General features: G+C 40.6%; 1 protein-coding gene across 5 annotated transcripts in view; it reads left to right on the plus strand.

The window, feature by feature from the left end:
* The window catches only part of LOC136863898 (WD repeat-containing protein 89), a 429,002-nt gene that overhangs the window by 99,549 nt on the left and 305,691 nt on the right, over positions 1–23,762 (plus strand). For all 5 annotated transcript variants that reach the window (XM_067140308.2, XM_067140306.2, XM_067140305.2 and 2 more), the window contains exon 4: positions 11,684–11,787. In XM_067140308.2, the coding sequence (XP_066996409.2) occupies positions 11,684–11,787 (104 nt within the window). The remainder of the gene's footprint in view (positions 1–11,683; positions 11,788–23,762) is intronic.

Here is a 23,762-nt window from a genome sequence, read left to right on the forward strand (position 1 = left end):
GGATTCAAAACTGCGTCTGCGGTCATTTACTGTGCATGAGAAACTTAAAGTTGTAAGCGAAGCTGAAATATTCGGAAATCGTGCCGTTGGCAGAAAGTACGATATTGATGAATCGTGTATTCGTGATTGGTGGAAGAAGAAGGAAAAAACTTCTAAAAAGTAACGGCGATCGCAGAGCATTCTGCGGGCGGAGTGCAGTGTTTCCGGAAATTGATGAATGACTCCACAAATTTGTGATAAGAAAAATGTGAGTTAGGATATGGCGTTTCTAGTGAAAGGTGTCAATTGAAAGCCTTAGATATCCAAAACGAACTCAAAACACAGGGTTTTACTCTAAGCTGCAGATGGATCCGAAACTTTTATCGGAGAAAGGGATTGTGCATTCGGAGATGTACGTCTATTTCGTAATGTCTCCCTGGGGGGTATGAAGAAAAATTAACGGCCTTTCAGTGTCACGTTATTCATTTGAGGAAGCAAAAATTCTTATTTGCTGTCGCAAATTCGGAATGCTGACCAGACACCTGTCTATTTTGAAATGCCATTGGAAAATATAGTGGATATGAAAGGGTCTAAAAGTGTAACGATCAGAACAGGTGGTAAAGAAATGCAGCGATGCACGGTAATGTTGTGCGTATTAGCGGATGGAATCAAACTCACTCCATATATGGTTCTGAGAAGGAAAATGCTCCTGAAAGGAAACTTGCCGACTGGTGTTATTGTTAGAAAACATGAGTCCGGCTGGATGGAAAGTGCATTAGTTGAGGACTGGGTGAAGTGCATTTGGCAACGTTGCCCAGGGGCTTTGTTACAAAAACAAAATATGCTTGTATTGGACAGTTACCGAGGACATACAACTGACGCTGTAAAAGATATGATGAGGAAAAGAAAAACCGATCTTGCAATAATTCCTGGAGGACTCACTTCTATTCTATAGCTGTTGGATGTGGGCGTGAACCGGCCTTTCAAAATAATAATGAAACCGTTGTACACCGAATGGATGTCTGATGGTGATCACGCGTTAACACCAACCGGACGAGTGAAGAGGCCTGAAGTGGGACTAATATGCTGCTGGAGCAAGACAGCATGGGCGCGCATTCCCAAAGATCTTGTGGCCTTCATTTAAACCACAGTGGTACATATAAGTTAGGAAATTTGTTTGGAAGGGTAATAGGGAGGTACATTCAGGGAAATGGGATGGCCTAGGGAGCGGTGATAAGGGAACAGGGAACTGGAAATCAAGTAGGATTAGTGTTGAACTGTAGAAGTATTGTAAGGAAAGGAATAGAATTAAGTAATTTAATAGATATATATTTACCAGATATTGTAATAGGAGTTGAATCATGGCTGAGAAATGATATAATGGATGCAGAAATTTTCTCACGGCACTGGAGTGTGTATCGTAGAGATAGGATAGGAAGGGTGGGAGGGGGAGTGTTCATTCTGGTGAAAGAAGAATTTGTAAGCTACGAAAAAGTTAAAGATGAGACACATGAAATTCTAGGTGTAAGGCTCATTTCTAAAGATAATAGGCAACTTGATATATTTGGAGTGTACAGATCGGGAAAGGGTAGCACTGACGCGGATTCGGAATTATTTGATAGGATAGTCAGCTATGTGGGAAACGACATGGAAAGAAATGTGATTGTAGCGGGAGATCTGAATTTGCCAGATGTAAATTGGGAAGGAAATGCGAACGACAGGAAGCATGACCAACAAATGGCAAATAAGTTAATATGGGAAGGACAGCTGATTCAGAAAGTGATGCAGCCAACCAGAGGGAAAAATATCCTGGATGTGGTGCTGATAAAACCAGATGAGCTCTATAGGGAAACTGAAGTAATAGATGGTGTTAGTGATCATGAAGCTGTTTTTGTGATAGTTAAAAATAAATGTGATAGAAAGGAAGGTCTTAAAAGTAGGACTATTAGGCAGTACCTTATGGCTGATAAAGCAGGCATGACGCAGTTTCTAAAAAGTAACAATGATCGGTGGAAAACGGTAAATAAAAATGTAAACAGACTCTGGAATGGGTTTAAAGAAATTGTTGAGGAATGCGAAAACAGGTTTGTACCATTAAGGGTGGTAAGGAATGGTAAAGACCCACCTTATTATAATAGAGAAGTAAAGAGACTAAGGAGGTGCAGACTGGAAAGAAATAGTTAGAAATGGTTGTGGAAGTAAGGAGAAATTGAAGGAACTTACTAGAAAATTGAATCTAGCAAATAAGGCAGCTAAGGATAACATGATGGCAAGCATAATTGGCAGTCATACGAATTTTAGTGAAAAATGGAAGGGTATGTATAGGTATTTTAAGGCAGAAACAGGTTCCAAGAAGGACATTCCAGGAAAAATTAATGAACAAGGGGAGTGTGTATGTGAGGATCTTCAAAAGGCAGAAGTATTCAGTCAGCAGTATGTAAAGATTGTTGGTTACAAGGATAATGTCGAGATAGAGGAGGAGACTAAGGCCAAAGAAGTAATAAAATTTACATATGATAACAATGACATTTACAATAAGATACAAAAGTTGAAAACTAGAAAAGTGGCTGGAATTGATCAGATTTCTGGGGATATACTGAAGACAATGGGTTGGGATATAGTACCATATCTGAAGTACTTATTTGATTATTGTTTGGTCGGAGGAGCTATACCAGATGAATGGAGAGTTGCTATAGTAGTCCCTGTGTATAAAGGAAAGGGTGATAGACATAAAGCTGAAAATTACAGGCCAGTAAGTTTGACATGCATTGTATGTAAGCTTTGGGAAGGCATTCTTTCTGATTATATTAGACATGTCTGTGAAATTAATAACTGGATCGATAGAAGGCTGTTCGGTTTTAGCAAAGGTTATTCCACTGAAGCTCAACTTGTAGGATTTCAGCAAGATATAGCAGATATCTTGGATTCTGGAGGTCAAATGGACTGTATCGCGATTGACCTGTCTAAAGCATTTGATAGGGTGGATCATGGGAGACTACTGGCAAAAGTGAGTGCAATTGGACTAGACAAAAGAGTGACTGAATGGGTTGCTATATTTCTAGAAAATACATCTCAAAGAATTAGTATAGGTGAAGCTTTATCTGACCCTGTAATAATTAAGAGGGGAATTCCTCAAGGCAGTATTATCGGACCTTTATGTTTTCTTATATATATAAATGATATGAGTAAAGGAGTGGAATAGGAGGTAAGGCTTTTTGCGGATGATGTTATTCTGTATAGAGTGATAAATAAGTTACAAGATTGTGAGCAACTGCAAAGTGACCTCGAAAATGTTGTGAGATGGACAGCGGGCAATGGTATGTTGATAAACGGGGTTAAAAGTCAGGTTGTGATTTTCACAAATAGGAAAAGTCCTCTCAGTTTTAATTACTGCGTTGATGGGGTGAAAGTTCCTTTTGGGGATCATTGTAAGTATCTAGGTGTTAATATAAGGAAAGATCTTCATTGGGGTAATCACATAAATGGGATTGTAAATAAAGGGTACAGATCTCTGCACATGGTTATGAGTGTGTTTAGGGGTTCTAGTAAGGATGTAAAGGAGAGTGCATATAAGTCTCTTAAGACCCCAACTAGAGTATGGTTCGAGTGTATGGGACCCTCACCAGGATTACCTGATTCAAGAACTGGAAAAAATCCAAAGAGAAGCAGCTCGATTTGTTCTGGGTGATTTCCGGCAAAAGAGTAGCGTTACAAAAATGTTGCAATGTTTGGGTTGTAAAGAATTGAGAGAAAGAAGAAGAGCTGCTCGATTAAGTGGTATGTTGCAAGTAAACAACTTCATTTTCCATATCAAAATTTAATCACTAATTTTTACAGTATTTAAAATTCTTCCACCGTTTTGATACTTTTTTTGCCTTTTGGCAAAAATTTTTATTTGTCAACAGTACATGTTTCGTTCCTTATTTAATAACATCCTCAGCTGTTATTGTAGCTTAGGTGAATTGCTAAGATTTAAAACACGTTAGTTTGCAGGTACGGTACATTGATTCATTTAAAAACTACTAAAAATACCAATTAAATTAAATGATATTAAAAACAATGTAGGGGTTAGTGTGTTAATGATATGAGAACGGATGATTACATAGTTGGTCAGCTTAAAAACTGTGTGTATTCATTTGAATAGTAGTTAAAAATTTCATTTTGTTACAATAAAAAGTCTGCTTGCGGTTAAAAGTTTTAAAAAATGTTTGACTTCGTAACACTGTTCAAATTATTGAATACATATGCAATACGTACATACATTCCTAACTAAACATTACGTTTTTCACAACAAGACACCAATAAAAAATTCAGTAGACTTTTGCAAAGTACTCAAAAACTTTAAATTAACACCACATCGAGTAACATGTTCCTTTGATATCAAGGACATGTATACAAATATCCCAGTGGACGAAAAAATAAAAATTATCAGGAAGAATCTTATAGAACATAAACAACTCGGCATACCAGAAGTAGAAGATTTCATTAATATACTTAAATTCGTCACTAAACACAATTACTTCACTTTCAATAAAAAAATATACAGACAAGGCGGCCTCCCAATGGGTGCTCCTGCTTCCGGCATTTTAGCCAATATTTATCTTGATTACCTCGAACATACCAAAATAATAGGACAAATAGAAGGTTTCAATTTATGGATATGCTTTGTGGATGACACTTATGCCGTAATAGATCAAAGAGAGAATAACAATGACGATATCCTCAATAAATTAAATACACTTGATTCCAGAATAAAGTTTACATTAGAGAAAGGAAAAGAAAGCTCCATTAACTTTTTAGACATAACTGTAACACGGAAAAAGGAAGAGTTTGTCTTCAAGATACACAGAAAACCCACTTTTACTCCCATTACAATAAAGAACTACTCATTGCACCCAGAATCGCAAAAAAGGTCAGCTTATTACAGTTACATATATAGAGCGTTTAATATACCCCTTACACACACAGAAAGAGAAAAAGAACTACGCTTTATTCGCAAACAAGCCCAATACAACGGTATTGAACCAAACATAATAAACAAAATAATCGGTAAATTCAAACAGAAATTACAAACTAACCTAAAACCCGAAACAAAAAAGAAAGACAAATACGCCAAGTTCACGTTTAATAACCCTAATTTATACACAGTAACCAATTTATTAAAAAATATAATTATAAGATCGCATATTCAACCAGCAATAACACAAAGCATAAATTATTTAATTACAATAGTGTTAATTCCCTAGGGGAAAACAAACATTCTGAATCAGGAGTTTATAAATTGAAGTGTCACCAATGCAAAAAAAGTTATGTCGGACAAACAGGGCGCAGTTTTACTGTAAGATACCAGGAGCATGTCAACGCTGAAAGACATAAAAAAAAAATTCTGCGATGGGTCAACACATGAGTTCAACCGGACGTCAATTCACAACCATAGAGCAGGATTTAACTATATTGCATAAAATAAACAAAGGAGCTCTCCTTAATACATTAGAAAATCTATACATTTATTTAGAACAAAAAAGCAATCAGGACAATAACCTAAATGAAATTATTGACATTAGAAATCCTGTATTTGAAGGGACACTATCGAGTCTTGAAATTTTAGGCAAAAGAAATAGTAAAAGGATAAATAAGAACGAACCTCCGCCATTTTGTACATCCCCTCTCCCTAGCCCCTCTAAAGTTGATGCCGTGACAGTAACCGACACGCCCCCTCCCCTCTCCGCAACCTTGCCTCCCCGTAAGGAGGAGCATACAACGGAACGCACACACCATTACTATACAAGATGCAAAGCAGCAACAAATGTCCCTCCAGGGTCACAGTAGAATTGGAGTCTAACATAGCAAGGTAAAGAACTTTTTTATACATTTAGTTATCATGTAAAGACACATGTTTTTTAAACAAATTTCCATTTCCTTATTTTATTTCATTTCATTTCAGAAATTGAAACGAAGCTGAAAAACTGTGGCACAATGGATGCAATCCACGCTGCACGGCTGTTAGTTGAGAAACACCATGAAGAACATAAGCCTCTTCATCTCGCTTTTCTGGATCTTGAGATGCCTTTGATCGGGTGCCACATGACGTAATCTGGTTAGCGCTACGAGAACATAGCATTCCAGAGCACCTTGTTAAGTGGGTACAGATGCTCTATGTAGAACCAAGGAGTTATGTTCAAGCTGCCGCAGGAGCGTCCGATGATTTCCGCATCACTGTAGGAGTACATCAAGGCTCTGCCTTATCATCACTGCTGTTCATTCTTGTGATGGACACTGTTACATCCGATCTGCACAAGCCAATACCATGGACACTTCTCTATGCTGATGATGTCATGTTGGCTGCTGAGAATAAGTCTGATCTCCAGCGCCAAACAGAAGAGTGGAACAACCGACTAGCGCAATACGGCCTGCGCCTCAACAAAAAGAAGACAGAGTACATGACATTAGATCCTCGAAAAGTTGGAACCATCCACGTTGATGGTGAAGATCTACCACGAGTAGAGAAATTTAAATATCTGGGCTCCACACTCTCTGCTGATGGCAGACTTACTGATGAGGTCAACACAAGGATACACGCAGCCTGGCTGAAGTGGCGAATGACAACGGGCATCACCTGCGACCGTCGGATGAAGGACCATCTGAAATCTAAGATCTACCGGACTGTTATCCGTCCCGTCGCTCTCTATGGCACCGAGTGTTGGCCTGCTACGAAGGAGGTAGAACGTCGACTAAGCGTCATGGAGACAAAGATGCTTAGGTGGACAGCTGGCATCACTAGACTGGATCATATTTCAAATGACAATATTAGGAAACGCTTTGGCGTTGCACCAATCCAGAAGAAAATGCAGGAAAATCGTCTGCGCTGGTTTGGACATATATTGCGTGCAGAAGACAATACACTGGCAAAGTCAGCGTATACATTGGAGGTCGCTGGAAAGACGCCCAAGGGACGACCAAGACAGCGATGGATCGATACAGTGCACAACGAACTGAAAGCTGTAAGACTACATCCTGACGTGGCCCGTGACCGAATTAAATGGAGACAACGAATCCATACAGCCGACCCTGCCACCAGGCGGGACAAACGCTGAAGAAGAAGAAGAAGAAGAAGAAGAACATTTCCCTTGTATAATAAACAGGGTCTGAGGTCATTTTACCCTTATTAACAGGTACAAATCTCTTCTCTCCTTCCCAAATGATTCCTTTAAATTTAGCCCAAAGTGTATCCACATTACAACCTTCACTTATCCAACAACTGAATTGTGATTTAAGGTAAGTCCCAAATTCATCAACTTTAGTTTTTCTATACAATTTCTTGTCTTGTGTAACCCTCTTATTAAGCCTTTTTGGTACGAGTCCTACAACCTTTGTTACAGCCTTATGGTCTCCTATTCCGTCAATTACCTCAGTTTTATCAACAATTTCCCATGGTTTAACCAAGAATACATCTAGTAAGTTATTGAGACGAGTCGGTTCTTGTACTACTTATGTAAATCCTCCCTCCCAAATTAACTTATTTGCCAGTTTCTGTTCATGGGCTTCACTTGCAGCTCCATTCCATTCAACTTCAGGCAAATTTAGATCTCCCCCAATTATTACCATATCATTATTATTGTTTTTATGAATATAATCTATTATTTTCTCAAATATTTCCATTTCTCTTTCCTCTCTTCCAGGCCTGTATGTTCCTATAATTCCCACCTCCTTCATATTGTCATCACAAACTAATTTTATCCCTAATACACTGACCGACAGTGACAATGCAACACCAAGGAGGAGTGGTTCGAAAGGGATGAAAGTTGGGGAAAAAACAGAGACGGCACGGACGAATAATTGATGTTTATTTCAAACCGATATGCAGGTTACACAATGCGCACGGCATCAACTCAGTAGGATGTAGGACCACCGCGAGCGGCGATGCACGCTGAAACACGTCGAGGTACAGAGTCAATAAGAGTGCGGATGGTGTCCTGAGGGATGGTTCTCCATTCTCTGTCAACCATTTGCCACAGTTGGTCGTCCGTACGAGGCTGGGGCAGAGTTTGCAAACGGCGTCCAATGAGATCCCACATGTGTTCGATTGGTGAGAGATCCGGAGAGTACGCTGGCCACGGAAGCATCTGTACACCTCATAGAGCCTGTTGGGAGATGCGAGCAGTGTGTGGGTGGGCATTATCCTGCTGAAACAGAGCATTGGGCAGCCCCTGAAGGTACGGGAGTGCCACCGGCCGCAGCACATGCTGCACGTAGCTGTGGGCATTTAACGTGCCTTGAATACGCACTAGAGGTGACGTGGAATCATACGCAATAGCGCCCCAAACCATGATGCCGCCTTGTCTAGCGGTAGTGCGCTCCACAGTTACTGCCGGATTTGACCTTTCTCCACGCCGACGCCACACTCGTCTGCGGTGACTATCACTGACAGAACAGAAGCGTGACTCATCGGAGAACACGACGTTCCGCCATTCCCTTATCCAAGTCGGTCTAGCCCGGCACCATGCCAGGCGTGCACGTCTATGCTGTGGAGTCAATGGTAGTCTTCTGAGCGGACGCCGGGAGTGCAGGCCTCCTTCAACCAATCGACGGGAAATTGTTCTGGTCGATATTGGAACAGCCAGGGTGTCTTACACATGCTGAAGAATGGCGGTTGACGTGGCGTGCGGGGCTGCCACCGCTTGGCGGCGGATGCGCCGATCCTCGCGTGCTGACGTCACTCGGGCTGCGCCTGGACCCCTCGCACGTGCCACATGTCCCTGCGCTAACCATCTTCGCCACAGGCGCTGCACCGTGGACACATCCCTATGGGTATCGGCTGCGATTTGACGAAGCGACCAACCTGCCCTTCTCAGCCCGATCACCATACCCCTCGTAAAGTCGTCTGTCTGCTGGAAATGCCTCCGTTGACGGCGGCCTGGCATTCTTAGCTATACACGTGTCCTGTGGCACACGACAACACGTTCTACAATGACTGTCGGCTGAGAAATCACGGTACGAAGTGGGCCATTCGCCAACGCCGTGTCCCATTTATCGTTCGCTACGTGCGCAGCACAGCGGCGCATTTCACATCATGAGCATACCTCAGTGACGTCAGTCTACCCTGCAATTGGCATAAAGTTCTGACCACTCCTTCTTGGTGTTGCATTTGCTCTGTCAGTCAGTGTAATTAAGAGGGGAATTCCTCAAGACAGTATTATTGGACCTTTATGTTTTCTTATATATATATCAATGATATGTGTAAAGAAGTGGAAGCAGAGATAAGGCTGTTTGCAGATGATGTTATTCTGTACAGAGTAATAAATAATTTACAAAATTCTGAGCGGCTGCAGGGTGACCTCGAAAATGTTGTGAGATGGACGGTGGACAATGGTATGATGATAAATGGGGTTAAAAGTCAGGTTGTGAGTTTCACAAATAGGAAAAGTCCTCTCAGTTTTAATTACTGCGTTGATGGGTTGAAAGTTCATTTTGGGGATCATTGTAAGTACCTAGGTGTTAATATATGAAAAGACCTTCTATGGGGTAATCACATAAATATGATTGTTAATAAAGGGTACAGATCTCTGCACATGGTTATGAGGGTATTTAGGGGTTGTAGGAAGGATGTAAAGGAGAGGGCATATAAGTCTCTGGTACGACCCCAACTAGAGTATGGCTCCAGTGTATGGGACCCTCAGCAGGATTACTTGATTCATGAAGTGGAAAAAATCAAAAAAAAAAAAAAAAAAAAAAAAAAAAAGCAGCTCGATTTGTGCTGGGTGATTTCCGACAAAAGAGTAGCGTTACAAAAATGTTGCAAAGTTTGGGCCGGGAAGGTTTGGGAGAAAGGAGATGAGCTGCTTGATTAAATGGTATGTTCCGAGCTGTCAGAGGAGAGATAGCGTGGGAGGACATCAGTAGACGAATAAGTTTGAATGGTGTCTTTAAAAGTTGGAAAGATCACAATATGAAAATAAAGTTGGAATTCAAGAGGACAAATTGGGGCAAATATTCGTTTATAGGAAGGGGAGTTAGGGATTGGAATAACTTACCAAGGGAAATGTTCAATAATTTTCCAATTTCTTTGCGATCATTTAAGAAAAGGCTAGGAAAACAACAGATAGGGAATCTGCAACCTGGGCGACTGCCCTAAATGCAGATCAGTAGTGATTGATTGATTGATTGATTGATTGAATGATTGATTGACTGATATCGGAATTAGAAAGATGTTTTTGAAGACTTTCATCTGGAGCGTTGCACTGTATGGTAGTGAAACATGGACTGTAACTAGATCAGAAAGAAAGAATTAAAATAGAAGCCGTTGAAATGTGGTGTTACACAGAAATGCTGAAGATGAAATGGATTGTTGGAGTCATGAATGAAGAGGTACTAAAATTTAATTTGGTGGGAGGATATTGATTTGGTTAAATTTGACAAGAGCAAGAGAGAGAGAGAGAGAGAGAGAGAGAGAGAGAGAGAGAGAGAGAGAGAGAGAGAGAATGATAGGACACATCTTAAGACACCCAGGACTTGTTAAGTTGTTTTTTAGCGAAGTGTAGGTGTTAAGAGCGGTAGGGGGTGGGACGAAGTGCTTCATCAACCCAGTCTATGGACTGATGACTCAAACAACAACAACAACAACTTTCCACTCTAGCACAGTGCTAAGTGTTCTGTCATTGGCACGAGTTCATTGACCTTCCACTGGCTAGGTCAGTGACATGCTGTGTTTTACTATTAGGCATTTTGTTTATAATGTTCCCCTTATTATTGTCGTTGCTGTTGCTGTTGTCATTGCTATTATTTACGGTGGTTCGTAGTGAGTTTCTAATGGTCAGCTTATTGCACCGATAATTTTCCTTTATGTCATTTTTTATTACTTCAAATCCTTTGGAAAAGTACTTGCAGTTTATTTTTATTATTATTGTTATTTTATGTTTTTAAATTTTTTTTACAAGCGAATGGACCACTAAGGATCACGCTACAACTTCATTTCTTTCTCTTCGTGCAGAGTTTTCTCTGTGTCCAATACTCCTTCATGCGTTCGCTGGCCTCCTTCCGTTGTTCATCTGTCCAGGCTCTTCCGGTCTTCCTCGTTCTTCCTGCGGCTTGAACACCTTCTAAATTCTTCAATGTGTTCCTAAACGTATTTCTTTCTAACAGCTGGTCTTCCAAGATGCTTAACCTTTCCATATCCCTTTTTGTTTCCTTAATCCATGCTGTAGTGGTCTTTTTTTCTCCAGAAGTAATCAAATATCTGTTTGGTAAGTCTGTTTATGTTCATTCTGTATAGATGTCCAAGAAACACCAGCCTCCTTTTCTTTGTGGTCTCCGAGATTTTTTCCAAGTTGTTGTTGTTGTTGTTGTTGTTGTTGTTGTTGTTGTTGTTGTTGTTGTTGTTGTTGTTGTTGTTGTTGTTGTTGTTGTTGTTGTTGTTGTTGTTGTTGTTGTTGTTGTTGTTGTTGTTGTTGTTGTTGTTGTTGTTGTTGTTGTTAATGCTGTAGCTGTGTATTTGGGATTATTTTATTTTAAGCATTTGCATTTTTAAGTTGGGATATTTCTTGTAGAACAGAGGGTGGGTGATGTATCCTAATGATGCCAGTTTTTAAGAAAGAAACACTGGAATAATTTTCTTATATTTAAACATGCCAAGTATGGTTATGAGACAATATATCAGTTTGACTTGGATAAGGAAGACATTTCTGATAAAATGTTTTGTAATTAACAGGTTTAATTCTCAGAATGGAAACTTGCTGTATTCAGGTTCATGTGATGGCTCAGTAAAACTGTGGGATATTCGAACTGGAAACGTGTGTGTCAACAGTTACCAAGGTATGAGCAACTTGTTTTTCTATTTTTTTTTTTTTTTAACTTTCTCTTGTTCACTGTGGTAATAATCAGTTGTTACTTGTTAGCAGTAGTTAAAATTTTTTACGCATGACTGTAATAATCGAGTTAGGATGTGCGTATTGTGCAAGGCAGCGATTGAAAGGAAGGATAGGCATTGCATGATTTAGCAGGAAATTTATAATAACTTTTTCTTTCTCTACCGCTTTTCCCACACCTGTAGGGTCCCGGGTGTGAACTGTGTCGCACATGTGGAATTGACACTGTTTTATGGCTGGATGCCCTTCCTAACGCCAACCCTGTATGGAGGGACGTAATCACTATTGCGTATTTCTTTGGTGGTTAGTAGTGTAGTGTGTCGTCTGAATATGAAGAGGAAAGTGTTGGGACAAACACAAAACACCCTGTCCCCAGGCTAGAAGAATTAGCCAAAGGCGATCAAAATCCCGGATCTGGTGGGGAATCGAATTCGGGACCATCTCAACCGAAGGCCTCAACGCTGACCATTCAGACTGAGTCGGACAGGAAATATTCAATAATACTCTTCACAAATTTGGCTGCATGGCCTTTTCAGGGAAAATAATACAGTTGAACCTGACTTTTACGTATATCAAGGGGAAGAGAAAAAACTACTTGTAACTCAGAATTACTTAGAAATCAGACTTACGCAATACATCGCATATTTACTCAAAAACAAATGGAATAGACCTACATGTGTAAATCCTTGCAAATAATAAACACATTAAGACAGAAAATATTATTTTGAACTTAGTCCAGCCTTAAAGAAATCAGATAGTTTAGCTTGTTTCACTTCTCTTGCATTAAGAGTATAAACCTCCTTTTGCAAACTTAGTAATGAATTCAAAACATTTTCACTACAAATTTTCGCACTGATGTAACGCCTACACACATCGATTGCACTTAACAGTTCACTCAGTTCAGGTGTTTCAAAATTCAAGTTGTTATCTCCATCTCCAGTGTCACTATCGCTTGTAGCTGGTCCATCGCCGCGTTGTTGGCATACATCAGCAATAATCTCTTCTTCCGGTAGCTCTCCACATACAGCCAGATTGTCATCGAAATGTACAAAAGTATCGACTTCTACGCCTTCCGGTGGCGTTAGCTCATTGCCAGACAAAACTTCGTCCCCATAATCATCATTAGAGGCAGCCTCTTCTAGTAAGACGCCAGCTTTGCGGAAGCAGTTGCTGGTTGTGGAGGATGACTCCTGCTTCCAGGCAGCCAAAATAAAGTCCATGGCTTGTAGCAAATTAATGGAGAGAAGTTCATTTCCTGCATCACTCAGTGTTATCAAATGTTGAACCAGCATTTTTATATAATGCACTTAGAAATTTGCAATGATGCCCAAATCAAGCGATTGTAGAACACTGGTATAGTTAGGAGGGAAAAATTCAACTCGACATTCTCTAGAACGATTTGAGCTGGATGAGCTGCACATCGATCCATAAGAAGAAGGATCTTCTACTGTTTCTTTTTCATTTTAAAGTCCAGTTTTTTCAACCACTGTGCCATTGCATTCATATTCCATAGGTTTTGTTTTCGCACCCTTAAAACACCTCGGATTCTTCGATTTTCCTTTCACAAGTGGAGGAAGTTTGTCAGATCCATCTGCATTGGTGGTGAGAAGTACTGTTACACAAAATTTACTTCTTTCTTCCCTCCATGGCATGAGTCATTTTTTCAGCTAATGTTTTATTAGGAAAGAGATTGTAGAATAGGCCGGTCTCATCACAGTTGTAGATGTTTGGAGGTTGATACTTGCTTATGATACCCGGTAGAACCTCTTCTTTCCAGTGTTGCACAGTGACGTCGTCCGCAGATTTTGAATCACTGCAAATTGTTCTCCCTGTGATTCCTTGATGATCTTTAAATCCTTGCAACCATCCTGATGAAGCCTTGAAATCATCAGTGATACTTATCATTTTAGCTAAATCTATCGCCTTTGCCTTCAGCATGTTGCCACTAATTGGTAGAACTGTAGCCCGCTTTTGCCGGAACCATGTGAAAAGTGATTTCTCGAAATCTGCGTACCGTCTACTTTGTTTATAATGTACCTTAATCTTTGGCGGCGTGTCAAAAACGACAAAAGTAGAGGAGGAGCGAAGAGGACTTGCCTTGGTTAAGCCGCCAGTAAGTAAGGGTCAACAATGTCACTTGGCGAAACTCTGTGTGTTCTGTTTCAGCACCGAAACCCGATCGCTCTACTTCCGCTTATGCTGACAAAGAGGAAACTTTGTAAATACAGTAGTTTCTTAAAAAAAAAAAAAAAAAAAAAAAAAAAGCACGTTCTCTTTACAATTGCGCAAAACTCAGGTATATTTCATTGACACTTAATACGTATAAAAGCGAATTACGTATAAACGGATTACGTATAAATAAGGTTTAATTAACATGCTTTTAAATTATATTTTGCTGGGACGTAAAGGAAATTACGTACAAATACGAATTATGTAGAACAGAGTTACGTATAAAGCAGGTTCAACTGTATATATTATTATTATTATTATTATTATTATTATTATTATTATTATTATTATTATTATTATTATTATTGATGTTGTGTCATGAAGTAAATCTCCCCATCTGTTTAAAACTGCCGCTGATCTTCTACTGTAATGTTATCTGTGGTCTATTGTAATGGAATCCACCTTTTCAATACATACAAAACTGTTGCACATAAATTATATTACAACATTTTTATTATTATAAAGGTACCGGTTTTGACATGTTTTCAGTGTCATCATCAGCCTTATGTAAAACCAAGCAAGAGAATAAATTCATATATAGCAACAATATACACACACTAGGTAAAATTCATATAATGACACATTTAAAATAGTTCATATAAAATATCTGAGGACTGCTACGCCTTGGCGGCGTAATTGTCTTGTATTGTTTTGGTACATGAGTTGGGGCACTTTCTGTTAAGTTGTGCCTTGGTATGATAAAACTTCATAAACGCGTTAAAATCCTGATAATATCTTATTCATAGAGAAATACAGCACTAAGGAATAATCTGAGCACTGTTGGTGGCATGGTCTTCTTATCTTAAAGTTGTACTATGTGCGTCGGAAGGTAGTTTTTAGTGTACATGTAGGTCCTAGGATGATATGTAGGACCGAGGTTCCTCAGTTCAAGCGGAATGTGAAACCTAGAGAAAACGGAGAGCTGATTTTAATATGGAGTTCTGGAAAGGGCAAGTCAGATGAAGCAAAGGTATAGGAAGTTAAAGTGTGAGATCTCACCTTGCCGCAGCATGCCAGGAAGCTTACTCTATGGAGAGGAGCTGACAACCGGAGCTGGTTTTCGGGTAGGGGTAGTTCGGAGAGGGGAGGAAAGGAAGGAAGGGACTTCGAGAGGAAACGCCTACGGGGGAGGTGTTGCGAGTGGGTCTGGAGGGCTATGCGGTGGGGATGTATAGCAAGGTAGGGTGTTACGTAATGCGTGGAAGATCAAACACGTTCTCGTAAACTGAACATCTTTAAAAACTGTAATAAGAAAGTCGTAAAGAACCTTGGGTTTCTCAGAAATTTCATTTAAGTTTAAACTGGGGTTGAAAAACTGATGGATTTGTATGAAGCAATTTTTGGTGACATCTAAGAGAGGGCCTTTTCTTAAGGTTCTGTAAATCTCCAAGTCTGGGTCTGTGGTGGTAAAAGTATGTTTCGCGTCATGCATATGTTGGCCCACTGCCAAAAACCTATTGTATTTAATAGCATTGACGTTGTTCTATGTACCTGATTTTGAAGTTTCATCTGGTCTGTCCTATGTACTTGGAATTGCAGTTATTGCAACTAAACTGGTATACCCCTGACCTCGAGAAGGTGTTAATTTTGTTGATTGTGTTAAGAGTTGTGTATTTTCAACATTCCTATTGTTAGTATGAAAGGATATCTTGACGTTATGCTTCTTAAAGATGTTGGTGACACTGTAAAGTTTTTGTTGAAAGTGAAGGTAGAATATGTGATAGGGTTGGGTTTTTCTTTTTCTAATGTTGTATTTAGTCGATGCTTGAATTTCTTTATTATTCTTTCTGTGAAACAGTCGTTATAGCCATTGAATTTGGCAATGAAACGGATGGTGTCTAATTCTTTCATTCTTTAAGTTTGTTTTTGACATTGGTATTTTAAATGCGCGATCGACCATGCTGTTATAAGTAGCACATTTTTGTGTGTGAGAATGTGTGGAATCCTGTTCTATGGTTGTAGCAGTTTGTGTAGGTTTTCTGTATATACTGTATGTTAGGGAGGATGGGAGCCTGCTTATCATGAGGTCCAGGAAGTTAATTTGTTTGATTCCGACTTGAGGTAGCACTAGTAGTCCTATCGTCTAGTACTACCAAAGTATCGTTGACTTATCTTTTTTTTTTTTTTTGCTAGTTGCTTTACGTCGCACCAACACAGATAGGTCTTATGGCGACGATGGGATAGGGAAGGGCTAGGAGTGGGAAGGAAGCGGCCGTGGCCTTAATTAAGGTACAGCCCCAGCATTAGCCTGGTGTGAAAATGGGAAAACTGAAAACCATCTTCAGGGCTGCTGACAGTGGGGTCGTTGACTTATCTAGACCAAAATACAATATTAGAAAAAAAGTGTCATCATCGTCAATTATTGTATGTTCTAAGAAATCCAGATATATTTCTGCTAAGATCGCCAAAGCCGGTGACCCCATTGCCAGTCCAGCCTGTTGATAAGCAAGTTGTTATTGATTGCTAATTTCAGGACCTTCATGAAGTCTTGGATCTCAAGTTTGCTTAGGGAACTGTGTGTATTTAGATTTCTTTCAATGATGGGAATTAATTTTTTAGTGTTAATACTTGGATACATATTAGTAATGTCAAACGAGTGGATGGAATAATGGGGTTATATTTCAAATTTATCTAATTTCTTGATCAGCTCTATAGTGTTTTTTACAGATTTATTTGACAAAAACCTATAGTTGTTCTTTAAGAATTTCTGATTGAACTGAGAAAGTTTATACATTGGGCTAGGCTTACTGTATAGTTAATAATTGGGCAGTGGGCAGACCCAGATTCATGTTGTAAAGTTTTGTGTTTTCCTGATCAGTGAAACGAAACAAGGAGCTTTTTAGGGTTTGTTTTAAATGACGTTGGATTTGCTGGTAGGAACTTTCTTCACTATAGAAAAGGAACTATTATTAAGAAAGTCTCTTGTTTTAATTATGTACTGGTCTTTGTCCATAAAGATGGTCGTATTCCCAATGTCCGCTTTAGTGATGATGAGTCTATTATCCTTGATTTTCTTTTTAAGCTTAAGGACCTGTTCCCGTTCAACGAAATAACTTCTATTATTATTAATATCATCATCATTATTATTATTATTATTATTATTATTATTTTATTATTATTTATGTAGATAGCAGGTGGGGACCCTTTTCGGAGGCAGTCCTACCCAAGGAGTGGCGCCCCTGCCTATGTGAGTCCCAGAGCACACTGACCCGGTGTGTAACATCTGGTAAGGGTCCCAGCTCAGGGTTACGAGTGAAGACCTCAACAACTTCTACAGCGGAGAAGGTGGTCTTTGGTACGGTGGAGATGGCGGAAGAGGCAGCCCTGTATTCAGGGATTAATATGAGTACAACCTGTTGCCTTGTAGGTTGAGGTGACTGGACACCAAAGGCTAAGGGAGAAAACCCTGAAAGAAAATCTCCGTCTGTGTTAGGCTCAGCAGGTCAACAGAAGGATTACTGAAGAAGTTGCTTTCAAGAATAACACGAGCCTCGGATGTAGGAATTCACGACGACGACATCAGTTTGGTGCGAATGACGGTTTACAGCCCGATGTTATTCCAGGTACCCAAACCAAACGAAGACAAAGTATCAGAGTGGGAACATTAAATATCCTGACATTGACAAACAAAACTGAAGCGCTGGTCGACCTCATGGAAAGGAGGAAACTTCTGATCATGGGCTTGAGTGAAACAAAGTGGAAGAAAACCGGGAAAATGAATATGAGATTGGACTATAGTTTCTACTGGTCTGAAAATGAAGTAGAGTCTAAGAATGGAGTAGGATTTTTAATACATAAAGACATAGATGCTTGTAGTGAAGTTGAGTTTGTTAGTGAAAGGGTAATTAAGTTATCTGCTAACTTAGGAGGGAAAAAGTACAATGTGATCCAAGTCTATGCTCCACAAGTAGGATGCTCAAAAGAGGAAAAGGCCAACTTCCTTAATAACTTGGAAGTACACACTGAGTATGACAATCTAATTGTAATGGGTGATTTTAATTCACAAGTTGGCTCACAACGAACAGGATATGAATCCACACTGGGCCCTCATGGAATGTGAAACAGAAATGAAGAGGGAGAATATATGCTAGATCTATGCATGAGATACAACTTGATAGTGAGTAACACTTGGTTCAAGAAAAGGGACTCCCATAAAATCACAAGATATAGCTGGGATGATAAAATAGGTACAGTAATAGATTATATTCTGATAGAACAAAATGTGTGGAAAAATGTCAATGGTGTTAAGGTAATTCCGAGTGAAGACCTTGGTGGAGACCATAGACTGTTGGTTGCAGTTATTGCAGAGGAAAGACCTCCCAAAGTCTGTAACAAAAGAGTCCCAAAAATAAAAAATTGGTGACTAACAGTGCCAGGTGTAAAGGAAGAATTCAGGGAAGGAGTCCACAGGTTGTTGCTGAGAGAAGAACTGAAATTGGTAGATGAAGAACGGGATACTCTAAAGAAGGTTGTGGTTGGTACAGCAGAAAAAGTATCTGGACGGCAGAGTCAAATAAGAAAACCTAAAGAAACTGGCTGGTGGAATGATATTAAATAGGCTATCAGTGACAGAAAGCGTGCAAGAAGATCCTTATCTCAAGCAACAGCGCGGGGAGATCAACATGAAATAGAGGAGAAGCTGTCACTTTACAGAAAGAAGAAATTACAGATCAAACAGTTGGTTGCAGCTGAAAAGCAGAAATGCAAGGAAGATCTGGCTACCAAAATAATGCAGGATGGAAATAAAAAACTGTTATACAGTATTGTTAAGAATAGAAGAACCTAGAATGAATCTATCCAATCTGTAGAACTTCCTAATGGTGAGGTGACTAGGGATAAGACCAAAGGCACTTTGAAACTTTGCTGAACTGTTATGAAAATTTCACTCCATTAGACAACGAACCTTATGATTTTGGCAGCACAAATACCACTAGTCTGACGTGGTTAGAAGTAGAGACGGCAATATCTAAGCTGGAAAACAACACAACAACTGGATCAGATGAATTAAGTGTTGAGATGATCAAAGCACTAGGAGAGGTAGGACAGCAGTGGATGTACAGGGTACTAAATATAATCTGGAAAGAGAATGTAATACCCAATGAATGAAACATTTCCGTTAGTTTCCAAGATCAGCTTGTAAAAATATATCTAATACCTATATTGACATATGGCCTGGAAGCAGCAACACTTACTGGACCAACAAAGAGTCGTCTTCAGGCAACCGAATTGAAGTTCCTCCGTTCTTGTCTACAAAGAACAAAAATGGATAAAATAAGGAATATGGATATCTGACAACAGCTTGGATTGGAAAGAAGCTTGCTGGAGACTCGAGAAGTGAAGAGATTGCAATGGTATGGTCACATGAAAGGAATGAACCCTCACAGGACTCCTCGAACATACTTTGACCACAATGTTCCTGGGAAGAGACCGAGAGGAAGACCTTGTGATGTTTGGGAAAAACAGATAATGAAGGACCTTGAAATTGGAGATGTGAACTGATGTCGCATATATGAGCAGCATCTGTGGATGGATAGAACAAACTCGAGGAGGCTCGTACACAACCGCACCCGGCTTGCTGGAGCGAAGAAATGATGATTATTTATTATTATTATTATTATTATTGACTGAACGAAACGGAATGCGCACGTTTGTGCATTTTGAAATAATTAGTTCTCCTTGCTGTACTCTATGAGAGATTTCACTCTTTTTGCACAACTGAGTAGATGGTATCTTGTACATGTTATGTTGCAAAGTTCACATTTACACTTATCACCTGGCATATGGAATGACTTGATCAAGCATATTTTATGATGGAGACCATTGACTGGGTAACGAGTCACTATATGCCTGAGCTGAGCTCATAGTTTGCCGTCGTCCAAGCTCTGTTCACCATGGCTTCAGTGCTGTAAAAATCTTCAAAAATACTTGATCTCTTTTCATACCTCTCTCTTATGTTTCTCTGATGGAATCCTGTATGGAAGTCCTAGTTTGAATTTGATATCCTCTATATAGAAAGACTCCTTTGCCAGTTCATATACAAACCTCGTTTGTGTGAACTTTGACACGCACAGAGTGGGTTTGAGGAAGCTTGCCACCGGGCGAGTTGGCCGTGCGTGTAGAGGTGCGCGGCTGTGAGCTTGCATCCAGGAGATAGTAGGTTCGAATCCCACTATCAGCAGCCCTGAAAATGGTTTTCCGTGGTTTCCCATTTTCACACCAGGCAAATGCTGGGGCTGTACCTTAATTAAGGCCACGGCCGCTTCCTTCCAACTCCTTGTCCTTTCCTATCCCATCGTCGCCATAAGACCTATCTGTGTTGGTGCGACGTAAAGCCCCTAGCAAAAAAAAGGAAGCTTGCTTTCACTCTTTCTATGGCTGCCAGGTCTGCAGTTGTTAGATTATTCCATATTAATTGAATCCCGTATGTGATTATGGGTGTTATCAAATCAAACCAAAATCTCTTTATTTGCAAATGAGGTGTCTACCTCAGTGGCAAATGGTACACTCAAATACAAGCACTAAATATTAAATTAGCAACAGAAGAAAATTTTCCTATAATACAGTGTTATACAATTTATGCTAACAATTTTTTCTATTAAACACAAGAACAGATATACAGGAACACAACTATATTTTATTGCTTCAGATAGTCTTAACAACATATATACATACATTCAAATAAAACTTTCCTCGAAGCAGTATGAAAATCACAACAGTTAATGTTGCTTCAAGACTGAAGTTCCAAAAAAATGTACACTTTATATACATATATACATGAATGTATCTTGATGCGAAAGTTCATTGAAAAGCTAGAGTTCTTGATAGTTGAAAACTATCTGCTCTATACCGTCACAAGTGCAATCAGTAGCGAAAGTTGCACTAATAGAATATTAGTTGTTTCTATAAACTTGTCAGGAACTGACATTGAAATGCATAATTAGTAGAATACTAATTGATGTGTTTGAGCCTAGGTGGGAGTGAGGGAATACTGTCATCGGGCTCGACGTGGCTGCGGGAAATGGGAGCGGAGGCAGTAACCCGTAGTGAAACCTCAAACACTCAGAATCAGTCCACCTATTCGAGACACCTTTTTAAGAGGGATAGCATCCGTGTTCGACATTCGGCGTAATCTGGTGCTGGGCACTGGCAAGTCCTCGCCTGTGGCTGGAATGCAGCGCCTTTATATAGCCGGCTGATGGAACAGGCAAGCGCAGTGCAGACGTCTCGTAGAGTCGAGAACAATCCAGGCTGTTGTGTGCGCGGAGCAGGGGGCGCAGGCGGCGCAGAGCGAGGAGCGCGCAGACACACGACACCCTCCCCTCCTAATTACGCCGGTATGGCGCGAAGCATTGGCGGCGGCAGCGATGCTGGGTAGGAGAGTCGGCCGTCTCTGTAGTGTTGTCTGGAGCCGGGACTGGGCGAAGTGGAGAAGAATCTTCCTGAAAGGAACCCATATGAATTAAGTGATCTAGAGCTCGTTCAGCAATAGACTTGGCAGGTTTAACAATACAATCAATAGTAGGATATGGACGATATCGGAGGCGTATCTGGTCCTGGTGGCGGCAGATGCGTTTCTCAGCAGTCTGAATCTCGTAGAGACGATGACCTAAGGTGCGGCAGATGACACCAGGTAACCAGAGCGGATTGGACTTGAAGGTGCGAATGTAGACCTTGTTGTTGACATTAAACTTCGTTGGAGAGTGCTTCGGCTGGGCAGGAAGAGGCTGCAGCAGAGAAAGTAAAGTTCTCCGGGCAGAGTTCTATAATTTCCTAGGAGCTGTAACAAGGCTTGCTCTTTACTTAAACCTGACGATACGGCTTTCTTCATACTTCTCTTAAAAGTTTGCACAAAACGTTCAGCTTCACCATTAGATTGACGGTGAAAAGGCGGTGCTAGGATGTGCCGAATACCATTATATGTACAGAAGTTCTGGAAAGCAGTAGCAGTAAATTGCGGTCCATTGTCGGAAATTAGCAGTTGAGGTAAGCCTTCAGTTGTAAATATCTTCTGAAGTGCACGAATGGTAGCTTCTGTAGTAGTAGTAGAATGCATGTCAACTACGTAGGGAAAGTTAGATAGAGAATCTATCACGATGAGCCACATGGAGTTGAGAAAAGGTCCAGCAAAGTCGATGTGTACTCGTTCCCATGGAGAAGTAGGAGGAGGCCATGAAGCGAGGTCAGAGGACGGGGCGTTCTGATGAATTTGACATTGTTCACAATGGCGGATGAGCTTCTCTATGGCGGTGTCAATACCGGGCCAATTGCAGTGTTGACGTGCAAGTTGCTTAGTGCGGGATATGCCCCAATGACTTTGATGTAACAAGTCGAGAACTCGTCGTAGACTCAGTGGGATAACCACTCGGAGAAGAGGGAGCCTGTCTCTAAGAGTATAACTCTGGCACGAGTTGTGAGACGATGCTGAAGACGATGATAAGGCGCTAGGCTGGAAGGGAGTTTGTTCTGAAGAGGCCAACCATTGCGTATGTAAGTACGTACTGTAGCAAGCGTCTTGTACTTATCCGTTGCTTTAGCGATGCAGGTAGCGTCAGTGGGAAAGCTGGATGCAGTGTCTTCGAGTTCGATGTCCAACTGGAGACATTCTGATTCCTGGGAATCGAAGGTGGTGTCAGGACCCACTGGTAAGCGAGAGAGGGCATCAGCATTACAACGCTGGGATGTGGCACGATAGGCGATCTGATAGGAATAATCAGAAAGGAATATGGACCATCTGTGAAGTTTACGGAGCGAATGCTCAGGGATCTTATTACCAGGATGGAATAAGTGTACAAGAGGCTTGTGATCAGTAAAGATCAGGAAATGGTTGCCATAGAGATATTCGTTGAAACAGCGAATACCAAAGATGATAGCTAAAGCTTCTTTTTCAATCTGAGAGTAACGACGTTGATGCTCGTTGAGTGTCTTTGAAGCGAAAGCTATAGGACGTTCTTGTCCGTGACGATCCTTCTGAGAGAGAACGGCGCCGATTCCATAATCTGAGGCGTCCGTGGCGAGCGTGAGGAGCTTGCCGGGCCTGAAAGTGAGTTTGACAGCTTGAACAAGGGCTTTGTTGATAGCAGCTTGCCAGGCATGTTGGCATTGCGGAGACCACTGAAATTTAACACCTTTCTTGTGTAAGGCGTTCAACGGAGATGCAACTGAAGCGAAGCGTGGAATGAATTTGTTATAATAGTTCGCATTGCCTATGAAAGATTGGAGCTGCTTGATGTTCTGTGGTGCAGGCATGTTGACAATCGCAGAGACATTCCGTTCGCTAGGTCGAATGCCGTTCTTATTGAGGATATGACCTAAGTAGTGTACTTGCGGTTGAAAGAAAGTTCATTTATCTAAGTTCGCGCGGAGACCATTTTCTTTCAACTTAGTGAGAAGTAAGCGCAGATTATGGAGATGTTCTTGATGATCTTTGCCAGTCACCAGAATGTCATCAAGGTAATGCGCACAACCAGGAATGGAGGCGGTGAGCTGCGCTAAATATCGCTGGAAAATAGCAGCTGATGAAGAGACGCCGAAAGGGAGACGCTGGAGCTGGAGCAGTCCAAGAGGAGTATTCAGCGTGAGAAATTGCTTGGATCGTCGTTTAAAAGTAGCTGTAGATAGGCTTCTTTTAGATCCACTTTAGAGAAAAATTGACCACCTGCTAAACGGCGAAATAAATCTTCCTGACGGGGAATT

This window comes from Anabrus simplex, chromosome 2 (genome assembly GCF_040414725.1).
Source record: "Anabrus simplex isolate iqAnaSimp1 chromosome 2, ASM4041472v1, whole genome shotgun sequence".
In the NCBI taxonomy this organism is placed as follows: Eukaryota; Metazoa; Arthropoda; class Insecta; order Orthoptera; family Tettigoniidae; genus Anabrus; species Anabrus simplex.